The sequence below is a fragment of the Mastigoproctus giganteus genome, chromosome 6 (assembly GCF_048544385.1).
Source record: "Mastigoproctus giganteus isolate SK-2022 chromosome 6, ASM4854438v1, whole genome shotgun sequence".
Taxonomy (NCBI): Eukaryota; Metazoa; Arthropoda; class Arachnida; order Uropygi; family Thelyphonidae; genus Mastigoproctus; species Mastigoproctus giganteus.
In genome coordinates, this window is record NC_143580.1 from 58,220,056 (window position 1) to 58,235,626 (window position 15,571).

The following is a 15,571-nucleotide window of genomic DNA, read 5'->3' on the forward strand; positions in this document are numbered from 1 at the left end:
TTAAACCATTCAAGGCTTTAAACACCTCTATCAGATCACCTCGCTGGTACCTAGTCTCCAGACACTGTAATTTGCAAAACTTAAGCCTTTCTTCGTAAGAGCACCCCTTTGTTCCATTCATTCTTGTTGCCCTTCTCTGTACTCGTTCCAGCAGCTCTACATCCTTCTTGAAATGAGGCCTCCAGACCTGTATACAGTACTCTAGGTGTGGCCTGACCATTGCCTTATACAATGGAATAATCACCTCCTTATCCCTGCTGGAAAAATTCCTGTATATCATTGACAATACTCCATGAGCTACTCTTGCAGCCCGTCTGCACTGCTCAGAGAATTTCATATCTGCCTGCACAACCACCCCCAAGTCCCTTTCATTCTCTACCACTGTCAGTGTAGTACCACAGAGTTGATACGTTGCTCTGGGGTTGCTGTTTCCCATGTGTAGTACTTTACATTTGTCAATGTTAAACTTCATTTGCCACCTCTCAGCGCATCTGCTCAACCTTTCCAGATCCTGTTGCAGCAGCATAGTGTCAGTAGTGTCCTTGACAACCCTGCCAACCTTTGTATCGTCTGCAAACTTGGACATTAAGCTTGATATACTATCATCAATATCATTTATAAATACAGAAAACAATAATGGACCCAACACTGAGCCCTGAGGGACTCCACTAATAACATTAGTCCACGATGAGCAGTGTCCATTGATTACCACTCTCTGTCTTCTCCCCCTCAACCACCCCTTTATCCATAGCAGCAATTTGCCTCCAATGTCACACTGCTTCAATTTGTGTAGCAGTCTTCCATGTGGAACAGTATCAAACAGTATTTCGCCGGGTTTCTTGTATCTTCGTCTTTAGGCTTCAGATATGCGATTCCTTGAGTGAGAAACTACGGAATTGTCTCTGGGTGCCTTATCATTTGGGTGAACTGCTCTGCCAGGTGCTTGTGTGTGCAAGTGAGCTTCCTTCTTGTACCTGTAGTTGTGGACATTATATATTCCTGGAGTTCACCAGTTGTGAGAGTCCTTGATCGTCTGTTTTACTTCTTCTTCTTCCCGAATCTCCCATTCTCTCATTTCTTGTACGTCCTTGGTTTTCTTTTCGTTCTAGTTCTATCCAGGTGGCTCAGCTGTTATCTTTTGCTTCCCTGCTCCATATGTTTCCCCAGAAATTCTCAATCGTTTTCTTCTCGGGTGGTTCCCTTGTTTCCCGTCTTCTCCGAGATTCCTGCAGAAACAAGAACTTTACTTGGGACTCTCTTTGTATCGGATTACTCTCTTGTTGAGTGCAAGGAGGTTCTGCTTCAATGTGACAGGGAACTGGTCTCCTATTCTCTGATTTTTTGTCTCATGTTTGCCGTCTCTCTTGAGGATGCTCTACACTTTTCCAATTAATTTCTTACTCCTATTGCTCCGTTGGTACTGGGTTAATTGCCTATCTTGACTCTTAATTCTATTATCTTATGCTGAAGTCTTCTTTCCCAAGCTGCTGGTCTCTCACTTCTCTTCCATTAATCCTTGTCGATGCTACCGCAGCCCAATACACGGCTGTGTGGATGGCCTCTAGTGTTGCACCATTGCTGTCAAGGTAATGCGGCATTATGTGCCTATTCAGGTGGTCTGTGACTCTCCACAAGGTTCTATTCGGCCTCTGCTTCGGTATCACGTGAGTCTTTATGGGGGCCATTCCTTCGAATTCTGTTAGAGCCTTCTTCCATTCGTCCTCTATTCTGGATATCATGACCTCATCTGTTTCCATTTCAGCTGCTGCGGGATGTATTTCATCTTGTTCCATATTCTTTGTAGTTGATCGCTCACGTCCTGCTTGATGTTTTCCAAGATTGCAGGGGCTGTTGGGTTCTTCGGGACGATCGTTCCAGCTACTTGGTATGTAGTCTCGCCCTGTAAGTTTTCATATCGGTCTCTAGTTTCGTTATTTCGTAGAATGCTTGCTTGATGTACGTATTCATTTCGATGCTCCGATTCATGCATTGGCGTTTTCTCCCTTCCTGGGTGGTCACTAGCGCAGTAAGCACTTCCAGTTGGTGAAGTTGGATGGTCTTGCCCTTCTTTGTGGTAGCCATACAGGCCACAGCGCCACTCGCTCCATGTCTTCCTCTGGCGACCGTCACCGATTTTTCGAACAAACCCATCTGCCTAAGGCCTGAACAACAGTGATTTTATCCTGCGCCACACTCGATGTAGTATGATTAATATTTCTCTGCGAGATCATCCATTATTCGAAGTGGACCTGTTAGCTACGGCTTACGTCCAGTGGTAGTTCTCGCGAGTGACGCCAGAAATCTCCTTTAGCCGCCACTCCGACCTTGGGATAGGTAGGTCCCTTCGAGCAACTTTCACGATATTTATTTATTTAATTAATTTTTTATTACTATCATTTTTTTATTATTATAATTTATTTCTATTATACCAGTCTCCCACCGTGATGGAGCCGCGTTCGCTTCCGCCAAGGCAATACTCGAACCCGGGCCCATCACACTGGTAGTCCAGTGTCGTAACCACTGGGACATTGCGCCCCTTTTATTATTATCATTATTGTTCTTTCTCTTATATTATTTCTCCCTGATTGGAGGATTCCACTCTGTAACGGGTACTGCTATCAAGTAGACAGGGTGGTTGTAATGTCTGGTGTTACTGTCGATCGAGAAAATCTCTGACTATCGTACAGGTGTTCAGGATTGCGACTAATTTTTTCCTCATGGGTTTTCTAGACATTGCTAGTGTTGGGCACATCTATGTAAATCAGGTAGGTAGCGTTTTCCATCTTGTCCACAAGGGATATGTTCGGTCTGTTGTGCGGGATGGTCTTATCCGTTATTATGGGGTGATCCCAGTACAGCTTGTGGGTTCGGGTCTCTAGTACTGCCTGGGGTTCGTACTTGTAGTATGATACACTTTCTTTGGTCAACAGGTATTACCTCGCTAGCTTCCGATGTATCATCCTGGCTATCTGGTCGTGTCTATGAGAATACTCGGTCTGGGTGATCCCCTTGTACTCCGCGGTGATGTGCTGAATCGTTTCTGACGCCAGGTGGCATCGTCGACATGTGTCAGCTGACCTTACGGGGTCCTTTGCAATGTATTTTCTATAGAGTCTGGTGTTGATTACCTGGTCTTGGATGACCAGCAGGAATCCTTCAGTCTCGGGAAAGAGCGTCGCACTTGTAAGCCATGCGTTGGAAGCAATGGTGTCAATGTGATCTTGATGGAGGTCATTGTAGTATCTGCCATGGAGTGTCTTCTTTGCCCATTTTTCTAACCTTTTCTTGTACTGTCTAGGCGGGAGGGGTTTCCTTGCTTAGTTTGAGTGGGTATACCACTTATCAATATTCCTTATGGCCTGGTGGAGTGGTGCTGTGTTGTTCTCGAAGTAATCCTTCAGGTTAACTATCGCTGTTTTCTGTTGTTCTATCAGGTCTATCAGGCCCCTTCCTCCCTCTTTCCGAGGTATTGTTATTCTCTCCACTACTCGCTTCGGGTGGTGTTGGCGGCTCTTGGTCATCATGTCCTTGTCTTTCGCATGAGATCTTCTAGCTCGGTTTTAGTCCAATCTATGACCCCGAATGTGCATGTTAGTACTGGAGCTGCATAAGTGTTAATGACTTTAACTGAGTTCCCTCTGTTCAGTTTTGCTTTTAGCAGGCTTCTGAGTCTCTGATGATATTTTTCGGTCAGGCACTTCTTGATTTCCTTGTGCTCTAACTGCTCAGCCTGCATCATCTCTAGGTATTTGTAGGTATATCCTTCTGTCAGAGCTTCGATCCCTTTACCAGTCAGTGTGTAGGTCTTGCATTTTTCTAGACCAAATTCCATTCTGATGTCCTTGCTGAATTCTTCGGTGATCCGGTGTAGTTGCTGGAGTTGCTTCTCGGTTGTCGCATAGAGCTTGATGTCATCCATATACATCAGGTTAGTGAAGGTATACAGGTTCTTTCTTCCTCCTTTGAGATTATATCCATACTTGCTGCCGTTGAGCATGGTGGATAGCGGGTTGAGTGCTAGACGGAACCATAGTGGGCTCAGAGCATCTCCCTGAAAGATTCCTCTTCTAATGGGGATTTGCCTGGTTGTAATGATCTCGACCTTAATGGTCGTACTCCATTTCGCCATTGTTGCTCCTAGGAAGGTTTTCGCTATGGGATTGACCTTATAGATCTTCGAGCCAGCAATGAGGTACGGAGTCGAAGACCTTGCAGTAATCGATGCAGGCCGTGTATAGGTTGCGGTGCTTCTTCAAGGCTTGCTTCATAATTGGGACATTTATGGTTAATTGCTCCTTCCATCCTTTGCTCCTCCGCTTGCAACCTTTCTGCTGTTCGGCCATTATGTTCTGACTCATTAAGTGTTCTGATGTCTTCTTAGTCATGCAGTTGGTCAGGATCTTGTACATCGTTGGGAGGCATGTGATTGACCTGTATTTCGTCGGGTTATAATTATTGCTGCTCTTATATTATTTCTTCCTCATTGGGGGTTCCACCTCGTGACAGGTATTGCTACCAAGTACACAAGGTAGTTGTTGTTAGGCCGCCGTAGCCTAGTGGTCAGGCGCCGCGCGGGTGCATAAGTACACGTGCCTTGAGTGACCGGGGTTCAAGCCCGTGACTGCTGAATACGGTGCTGTTTCTTGTATTCTGTATATCTTGTGAACTCCTCTGACCGTTTGGTCGTCCCGGAGTATAAACAGAAAATTTATTTATTTATTTACTGTTGGTCGAGGAATTCTCTGACAATCCTACAGGTGTTCAGGATTGAGACTTCTATTATTATAATTAGCCATATGGTGCAAGGAAGCCTGAAGCTTATATCGCACCAGCCAAAAAAAAAAAATAAATAATAATAAAAATTTCTGAATTACTCCGAGAGAGAGAGAGAGAGAGAGAGAGAGAGAGAGAGAGAGAGAGAGAGAGAAGGGGAATCACCAAGAAAGAGAAGATGGTGATAGCCAGCTGAGGACCCTGGGTGTGCCAAGCCCATATTCACCATATGTGAGCCCCTGGGGTTTCAGCTTCCACAAAAACAGATGGAAGTCTGTTCCAGCAATCAATTACCCGCTGGCTAAAGGCAAATTTCCACACATCTATTCTACAACTGTCTTTACTCACTTTGAATCTAATCCCTCTCAGGTTCTTAATATGAGTAATCGGAAGTATCAAATCAACATTCAGCCTTCTCAAACCATTCAAGGACTTGTACACATCAATCAGATCACATTACAGGTGCATAGTCTCTAGATGCTGCAACTTACTTAATTTAAACCTCTTCTGGTAAGAGAACACCTTCGTTCCTCTGACCAATATTGTTGCCCTTCTCTGTATACGCTCAAGCAAATCTACATCCTTACTAAAATGAGACTCCAGACCTGTACGCAGTACTCAAGGCGTGGCCTGACCATTGCCTTATACAGAGGGATCACCTCCTTTTCCCTTCTAGCAAAATTAACATATATCATTGACAAAACCCCTTGACCTGCCCTGGTAGCCTGTGTGCACTACTCAGAGAGCTGCAAATCCAACTGCACAATTACCCCAGGACTTTTTCATTCTCCAACTCCCACACAGCTGGTACATTTCTCTTGGGTTACTGCTACCCATATGCAGTGCTTTGCATTTGTCAATATAAAACTTCAGTTGCCACTTCTCATGCCATCTACGTAAGTTTTCTAGATGCTGTTGCAGTATCATACTGTCTTTACTATCATTAACAACCCGAACAACCTTTGTATCATATGCAAACTTGGACATTAAGCATGATATACTTTCATCGATATCATTAATAAATACACAAAATAGCATTGGATCCAACACCGAATCGTGGGGCTCCACTAATAACATTAGTCCAAGTAGAACAGTATCCATTTATTACCAATCTCTGCCGTCTCCCATTCAACCATCCCTTTATCCTTGCATCAACTTGTTCTTTATTCCATACTGCTCCACTCTGTACACCAGTTTTCCATGCGCAACAGTATCAAAAGCTTTTCTGAAATCCGTGTATATGAAATCAAAAATTATTTTTTGCATCCAGTTCCTTTGTGACCACATCGTAGTATCCAATCAAATTGGGCAGACAGGACTTTCCCTTAACAAACCCATGCTCAGTCTGAACTATTACTGCAGTCTTGTCTAGGTGATCCTGCATCAATACTTTAACCAGTGATTCCATTACTTTCCCCAGAACAGAAGTAAAACTAACAGGTCTATAATTATTTGCATCACCCTTTGAACCCCCCTTTGTAAATTGGGGATACATTTGCACATCTCCAGCCCATGAGGACCTCCCCTTAATATAATGATGCTCTCATAATTATGCCAAGGGTTTGCTTACTTTCTTTGCTGCTTCCTTTAATATAACTAGATAGATCCCATCTTCCCCAGGTGCCTTTCTTATGTTTAACTTCAACAATTTCTCCTCCACTTTGCTCTCCGTTATTACAAAACCCTTTAGTTCCCTGTTAGTTCAGAAAACTTCGGTCCTCCACTTTCTTACAGAATTTCTGATTTGTGAATGTATATGCAAAATACTCATTCAGTTTGTCAGCTATCTGAGTAGGATCATCAACAGTCGAACCTCCAACATCAAGTGGATCAATCTGATTCTTCCCCTTGCTTCTAGAATTCACATTAGAGGTCTGCATCGGCCTAAATTTGTTATTTTTACCCCGGCCGGCCCAAGGTCTAGACGACCCGTCCCAACCAAACCCGAGCCCGAATTTTTTTTCTTCAAAGAGCCGATTTTTATCCCACCCCAATTGAAACTTTTTATATAAATAAAATCGCTAGCATTACTTTGAAGTTTCATAATAAAAAAAATAATAAACTTTCAGATGCAAAATTCAATATTAATAATTATATAACAATAATAATTATCCAAACTAATTATCAATATTAATTATATAAAAAAGAATTTTTAAAAAAAGTTATAAAAAATTATTAAATTTTCAATTTACAATATTTAATATAATTCCAAAACGAATATCGTATCCATCTGTACTTAAATTTAAAAATCAGAACTGACTGTCACTTCTGACACTGGTAATGCTCACTGTATGAATGATGTGTTAGCATATCCCCTTACCTGTGTTTCTAAATTATTGGTCGGTATTGGATATAGCAAAGAAGCGGTTAGAAAGTGTTACAGGTGAATGTTCTTAGAATAACCCCAAGGGCTCACATCTGGTATGGGCTTAGCACCCCAGGCTCGTTAGCTGGTTATCATCATTCTTCTCCTTTTGGTGATTCCCTTCTACTCTCTCAGGGTAATTCAGAAATTTTTTTGGCAAGTGCAGCAAAAAGCCTGTGCACCGTATGGCTAATGATGAAGACCACGAGCCGCCAACGCCGCCCGAAGTCGGGCGTGGAGAGACCAACAATCGCTCGGAAACAAGGAGGAAGGGGCCTGCTAGACCTCATCGAGCAACAGAAAACAGCGATTGCTAAACTGAAGGATTATTTCCAGAAACACACAGCAGTACTCCACCAGGCCATAAGGAAGAAAGACAAGCAGTATATCCCACTCAACCTAAGCGAGGAGACCCTTCCCATTCTCCGTATTTAGTGGTCACGGGCTCGAACCCTGGTCTAATCAAGAAGCATGCTATGCACTGCTGCTCCTGTCCACCTGGCTATGGAGGTGCCTTCAGCCAGCTGGAACAAACTATTATCTGTCATTATGGAAGTTAACGACTAATGACAGTACTCTGCTGCAACAGGATCTAGAAAAGTTGAGTAGATGGGCTGAGAGTTGGCAATTGAAGTTTAACTTTGACAAATGTAAAGTACACTGAGTGGTAGAGTGAAAAGGACCTGGGGGTAATTGTGCAGGCAGATATGAAGTTTGCTGAGCAGTGCAGATGGTCTGCAAGAGTAGCTCATTGTGTCTTCTCAATGATATACAGGAATTTTTCTAGCAGGGATAAGGTGATTTTTTTTTTGGTAGTTGTTGGCGCATAGGCTTCTGTGGCCATAATACACCTCCCAAGGTTTTTGCAGTACTTTGATCCAAGCCCAAGGCGGGAATTGAACCCGCAACCTTTGGGTTGCCAGGCAGGCACTTTACCCACCCGGCTAGCCCGGTCGGCTCAAGGTGATTATCCCCTTGTATAAGGCAATGGTCAGGCCACACCTTGAGTACTGTATACAGGTCTGGAGTCCTCATTTTAAGGACGTAGAGCTGTTGGAACGAGTACAGAGAAGGGCAACAAGATTAGTGAATGGGACAAAGGGTTGCTTTTACAAAGAAAGGCTTAAGTTTTGTAGATTACAATGTCTGGAGACTAGGCACCTGTGAGGTGATCTGATTGAGGTGTATAAAGCCTTGAATGGTTTGAGCATGCTCAGTGCAGATGGGATTCTTCCTCTTGCTCAGAATAATCGCCTGAGAGGGCATAAACTCAAATTGAGGAAAGACAGTTGTAGGATAGATGTGCAGAAATTTTCCTTTAACCAGCAGGTGGTTGATTGCTGTAACAAACTTCCATCTGTCATTGTAGTTGAGAGGGAATGGATGTGTGAAAATTTTTTTTTTTTTATGGCTGATATTACATAAGCTAATAGAGGCATGCATCACACGCCTCTACTACTAATACTGTTCTTTTATTACAGGTATACAATGCTTGTAGAGGAGCATCTGAATGCCTATAATACTAATACTGAAAAATTACAAACTTTTTGGAACTGCCGTCAACATGAATAAATAATGAATCAAACGGATAATTAAATGAACTGAACATGAAGTTATGCATGATCACAGGATACCATGATAGTCACTTGGTGGGTGTGGCAAAACTCACACAGATATCTTTATCAAAATATTTGAAAGTTGTTTGGTGGCCCCAAACAAGTTAACATATGAAACAATAGAGAGGAATTAGTTTTCACCTTTTCAGAATTTCTGACTTAAGGAGTTGTGGTGTGGGTGGGTATTGAATTTTTTAATGTAAAATACATATTGTTCAGGGTTACTTTCTGACTAACAAAATTTGTTAAATGTTATCTATTAGGATAAAGTGCTAAAAGGGTTTTAGTAATAACTATTTACTTGTTTGGATTTGCAATTTCCAGTTTAGAACTTTATTAATGCAATGAAAAGAGTGGTCGATAAGGGCCTTATCAATGCCATAAAAATCATTCAAGTTCTGCCACACACACACCAAGTGACTATCATCTTTTCTGAACCATTCAAAGAGATGTTATGGCAAACTACTTCCACTCCAGTGCACTAATAGCTCAGCATGCAATCAAAGGAATGCTAAACTGATGGTATCCTTGCATGTTGCATAATAGAAGATGAGTATTACAAGAGGAGACTATGTTAAAATATAATGAGATTCAGCTAAGAATTAAATGCACACCTTTGCATCCTGGATGAACAAAATTTGTTTATTTAAAATTTGAAAAAAAAAAAAAAAAAGACATTAAAGCACAGCCTAATAATGTATTGGAAGCTACTTTGCTTCCATTTGAAGAATTAAATTCTAACCAGTGGATAACAAAGGGAAGAGTAATTTAATGATGCCTTCAATGGGAAACTGCAAGTAAAATGCAAAGGTTTGCTTACAACAATAAAGCTGTGGATGACACTATAGAAAACAACATTAATATTTGTTTTCTTTGTCTGAAATTTGGCCACGATCAATGAATTAAATGCACACCTTTGCATCCTGGATGAACAAAATTTGTTTATTTAAAATTTGAAAAAAAAAAAAAAAAAGACATTAAAGCACAGCCTAATAATGTATTGGAAGCTACTTTGCTTCCATTTGAAGAATTAAATTCTAACCAGTGGATAACAAAGGGAAGAGTAATTTAATGATGCCTTCAATGGGAAACTGCAAGTAAAATGCAAAGGTTTGCTTACAACAATAAAGCTGTGGATGACACTATAGAAAACAACATTAATATTTGTTTTCTTTGTCTGAAATTTGGCCACGATCAATTATTTTAATGCATCAAAATTGAAATGGATGCACATACTGCAGATGCATATACAAATAATTATAGCATTAGAGCAGAGCTATTCACACAGAAAACATGCTAACAGAAGATATGGAAACTTAGTTTGCATATCTTCATTTTTAGAGGTATGTTTTAGGTTGGTAAGGGTTTAAATTATTTTAAGATCCATTTATTATATTTAAGTATTTTGACATTACTTCTCATATATTATGAACGTAGTAGTAGTAGTAGTAATGGAGGCATATGATGCAAGAAAGCAAGCATATGAGCTTATGTGGCATCAGCCCCAAAAAAAAAAAAAAAAAAAACCCCAATTTCACACAGCCATTCCCTCTAAAAGTTTGTCCAGTTCCTCCTTGAATTTACTTAAGCTATCTACTTCCACAACAACAGATGGAAGTTTATTTTAGCAATTAACCATCTACTGGCTAAAGGCAAATTTCCACATTTCTATTCTACCACTCTCTTTCCTCAATTTGAATTTATGCGGGTTGTAATATGAGCAAGCGGAAGAATCCCATTAGAATTCTGTGTGCTCAACCCATTCTAGGCCTTATACGCCTCAATCAGATCACCTCGCAGGTGCCTGGTCTCCAGCCATTGCAATTCAATTTGCAGAACTTAAACCTTTCTTGGTAAGTGGATCCCTTTGTTCCCCTCACCAATCTTGTTGCCCTTCTCTGTACTCGTTCTAGCAACTCTACATGCTTCCTAAAATGAGGCCTCCAGACCTGTATGCAGTACTCAAAGCGTGACATGACCATTGTCTTATATAAAGGGATAATCACCTCCTTTTCCATACAAGCAAAATTCCTGTATATATCATTGACAATACCCCATTACCTGCTCCGGCGGCCTTTCCACGTTGCTCATAAAACTTCATTTCATATCTTACTGCACAAATAATAATGAAAATAAAACCAAAAAAAAAGAACACATTATTTTACTTTCAGCTGTATTGTTTATTCTATTTAATATTTAAAGTGAACTATGTAATCAAGCACACAAAATTAAAGAGCAAATAAAATGCTAACAAAGAATGCATTGCTCAAGGTAACTATTTTTTATTCTTGCACATTTTTGTAATACATCAATGAAAATCTATTCACATCAAAGATTAACAGTAAATATCCTGTAATTTCTGGTGAAATTACAGTATATTTATTTAAATAGACTTGTTTTTTACTCATATGTTTACTTCAACACATTTAATCGTAAATTGTAATTTGCCTCAGTTATATTACCTGGTCCCTACATTTTGGTTTTTATGTATCCTAGTTTGTATCAATGCCCAACTTTTATTTAACTGTAAAATGGTTATTACATGTAAAGCAATTTTAATAATTTTGATTTTCTAAAAAGTATGAGTGACATCTTAGTGATGAAATGTCAGTTTTCCTTCTATTTGTTTTATGCAAATGATCTTTGTATGAAAATGACAAAAATACCAGACAAACAAAAATAACAATAGTCACATCACTGGCTATCACTGGATGAGCTACTGGAAGAATCAGTAGACATTACTTCCACATCTTCGCTTTCTTTATTATGGCCTTTAGTGTCCATAGAAACGGAATTATGATTTGTTGTAGAACTTATACTCTTCAGATCATTGCTGGGCTGCCAGGTAAATGTTCCTGCTTGAGATGAAGATGCTGCATCTATAAAATAAAGAATTTAAAAAAATTATATTACTTTTAGTATGATACCAACTTGCTGACTCACAAATGAACTGTAATAAAATACTGGGTTTTATAATTTTGTGGCTTTGTAAATAGATAAGAAAATCTTAGGACAGCGTGTTTAAAGCATAAATTTGCAATTTAACATGGTTGAATTCAGTTTTAAATAATATTTTCATATGATGATTTGTTTCAGGTGTTATGGCATTATTATTCTTTCTGTACTTTTCCTTCTAACCTGTTTATATTAGTTAGTTTTGTTGGTCTTTATTATTTATGAAAAAAGCTGGTGGTCACACTCTAAAATCACTGCTTTGGTCTACTGTTACAGATTACAGCTGTAAGTGATATACCACCTTATTTCTCAAAGGTATAGGGAAATATTGTGTAAATAAGTCAGAACTAGGTTGTCAGCTTTTATACCTTAGGGTACCTACTTGCCCAACGATGAGGCCAAAAAGCTTTGAAATGTTGCTATCTGGGTGGTACTCAAATGAGAATAAGTAAGAGCAGCTATCTCTAATGGGGAAGTGTTACTTATTTGAAGTATAAGGGGCAAAGGCAATTCGTGAAGGATTTCACAATATGAGATATTAAAAAAAATTATGCCTTCAGTTACAAATTTTGATTTGTCTTAAAGTTCAGCTATATAGTAATGATGGATGCATTAAAAAGACTAGACAGACCCACTGGATGGAGCTGTACTCTAGGAATGATGCCACAGAGAAGCAAGAGCAAATGGAACTGCACCAGACTTGACAGATGCAGCGATGCTGCAAAGGCGCCACACGGTTACCTGTACAGTGCCCTTAGCACCGAACCTTTTCTTCTCACTCCCTGGCAGAGGGAGAGGGGAGCCAGACTGCTGACTCTTCCCCCCTCACCGCTCTTTTCCCTCTGGTGGGACGTGGGCATTGATTATGGTGAAACTGGAATGTTATGGATGCCTTTATCTCTATATCCTTTTCAAGTTGTGTTAACTAATTTTATATAACTAGAAAGTGTTGGTTGGTTGGTTTGGATTTTATTGGCGCATTAGCAACTAGAAAGTGTTCTTTTATCTAGAGGCATTCTCAGGAACTATATTGAGTTGAGTGATGAATCTTTATCACCTTCAAAATTCACAATTATCTGCTGACTGATGACACTAAAGTTAACTATAGTCACAGCTAGTGTCAGTGTAGCAGTCTAAGTATATATGACCAAGAATGGACTTTATACTTCATGCAAACTTTGTTCAAATTGAGTCAAATAGCTGCAGTGCAAGCAAGTCCAGAAAATCAACTGGCAGCAAACAAAATCTGTTTTCCCCTTTCTATTTTATACCAATTGAGTCCACTAAAAGTTAAAACAATCATGAAAACAGTAATCTTCAGAAAAATCAATTGCTTAACCTTAAATAACGTTACTCACTATGGCCTGAGACTTACACATACCTTGAGAAACTGGGGTTAATTAAAAGATTCCATGGTAGAAAAGCAGGGAAGGAAAGAATACTTGTACTGTTTACAGAAAATAGTCAAAAAGCATGGCGAAGTCAATAATAAGTGTGATAAAATCCAACTGTGAAGCATCCACAGATCCCAATGAAGATAAAAAAATGGGAAAGAATAAGCAATAGCCTTAATATCACCCATAATTCAGCTGATGTGATTACTGATCGAGGAAGACTGAAAAATACAAATAGAATCAACATATCGTATATCAAAACATTCGTGGCCTAAGGAACAAACTGAAAGCACTTGCTGACATACTATCCTCTTATGATTTTAGAGTGCTAGCATTTTTTTGAAACTTGGCTTACAGAGGATAATACAGTAAAATCAACTGTTACTGTTTTCATATAGTGTTTATCAAGTCAACATAGAAGATAAGCTGGGTAGTTGAGTATGCATCTTTGTTCACAGAGATCTTACCATTGTAAAAATGTGCTATCAAGCTAAGGCTGTTGAAACAACCAAGCCTCCTGCCCTCATCCAGTTCAAAGTAAGTTATTAGATGACTTTACAGCATAGTTTCTTTCAGCCATTAACAAGTTTGGATCAGATGCTTTTAGGAAGACTTCAATCTTCCAGTGCCTGGGGGTGAAAGTACTATTGACAAAAAATTACTCAGAAGTGAGAAATCATTAAGCCCATATGGTATCATTCCTCTCCCTCAAGAGTTGATCCATACCTTGGCAGATTTTTTCCAACATCCAAATTGCTAATGTCTCAAGAGACTCAACAGTAACTTTCCAGTCTACATAGCACAGAAATGGTTAGGCCATAAAAGGCTGAGTATGAGAAATCACTGTCTAAAAGATCAAAGAAATGGCACTAGGGGTTTTACAAATATGTAAACACAAATAAGAAGAGAGCAAACAAGATAGGTCCCTTATGTAACAGTTGGGGGAAAGTTGTCAACAAACAAGCTATCTAAATGGGTACTTTACACCAGCTTTTACAGTTCAAAGTCCCTTCATGGTACAGAAAACTGTGCACAGAAGACTATGCTAGTGAACCTGAGCACTGTAAAGTGATACAGAAATTACAGATTACTGCTTACAAGAAAAAATTTTGAGCCTGAAGGCAAGGGGTTCCTGGGATAGAGTGCATGTACCCAGTTAAAAAAAAAAAAAAAAAAAAGTGAGGGAATGCATCAAACCTATTAATATTAATTATATGGTCTTCACTTGAGTCAAAAATAGTTCCTTTGGATTGGAGAAGTGCCACTGAGTCACCAATTTCACTAACTTGTCAGTCTGAATTCAGTAGTAGGAATATAGTACTTCTCAGAATTCAGATATACGAAATAACTCTGATATTGTTTAGTTGGACTTCATTTGAATTCAGCAAAACATCTGACTTAGTTCCACATGAGCAACTGTTATACAGGGTGGGTCTCTGTAAATAGTACAATAACAAGTGGCAAGCCTGCAGATAGGAAAGTGTGGTGGTGCCACCTGTCTTGCCCAACCAAAACACAAAAGTATGCCATTTAGTTCACCATGAGTCATTGGCCAGTGCAGGTGTGTATTCAAGCTGTGGAGGCCTACATGCATGAGAAGAGTGTTATAGCCGTACAGCATGAGTTGCGCCATGGAAACGACTGCCATTTCCATGTTCCAGACAGGACGATATCAAGGTGGGTGAAACAGTGGCAACAAACGGGTTCAGTTACTGATAAGAAGCATGAGGGGCCCTAAAAGACAGTGTGTATGCCTGACAATGTCCAAAGAGTCCACGAGGCTCTGCAGCAAAGTCCTCAGTGATTGGTTCGTCGCCATGCAAGGACACTGCACGTGTCGCAGTTCCCTGCGTCGGATTGTGAAATTTGATTTAAAGTTCCAACCATACAAATTGCAAGTTGTTCAAGAGTTACGGCAGATAAAGCAGATAAAATGAGCAGGCGAGACTTCTTCACAAAATTCCTTGAGATATTGGAGCAGAATGGGTTCACTCTGCTCCAATTTTCACTTCTCTGGTTATGTCTGATGAAGCGAACTTTCATCTTAACGGGTTTGTGAATAAGCAAAACTTCTGTTACTGGGCAGACAGAAAACTGCATCCTTCTTCATGAAAAATCTCACAGCCCAAAGATCACGATGTGGTGTGAGTTACTGTCAATGCCGAGCGGTACGTGACTGAGAACTTTTTCGTTCCAGTACGGAGAAAAGGTATTCTCCACACAACATGGTTTCGGCAAGATGGAGCTACAGCCCATACCATGATGACTAAGCTGAAGCAGTTCTTTCCACATCAACTGATCTCACGATTTGGGGACATCCTGTGGTTGGCTAGGTCTCCAGACCTGACAGCCCCAGACTTTTTTCTTTGGGGATATTTCAAAGACAAAGTTTTCTCCTGGCAGGTACACAGTATTGGGGATTTGAAGACAGCAATCTGAGAGGAGATTGAGGCGATTCCCCAGGAAAT

The 15,571-nt window shown here is 40.1% G+C and overlaps 1 protein-coding gene across 2 annotated transcripts in view; it reads right to left on the bottom strand.

Annotated features, from left to right (window-relative positions):
- Positions 1-11,158: 11,158 nt before the first annotated feature.
- The window catches only part of LOC150084317 (mediator of RNA polymerase II transcription subunit 4-like), a 65,110-nt gene continuing 60,697 nt past the window's right edge, over positions 11,159-15,571 (bottom strand). The window contains exon 6 of one of the 2 annotated variants that reach the window (XM_090375164.1): positions 11,159-11,612. In XM_090375164.1, coding sequence (XP_090231290.1) covers positions 11,449-11,612 — 164 coding nt within the window. In that variant the 3' untranslated portion in view covers positions 11,159-11,448. Of the gene's footprint in view, positions 11,634-15,571 lie in introns of both variants that reach the window. The other variant, XM_090375163.1, reaches the window with a different exon arrangement.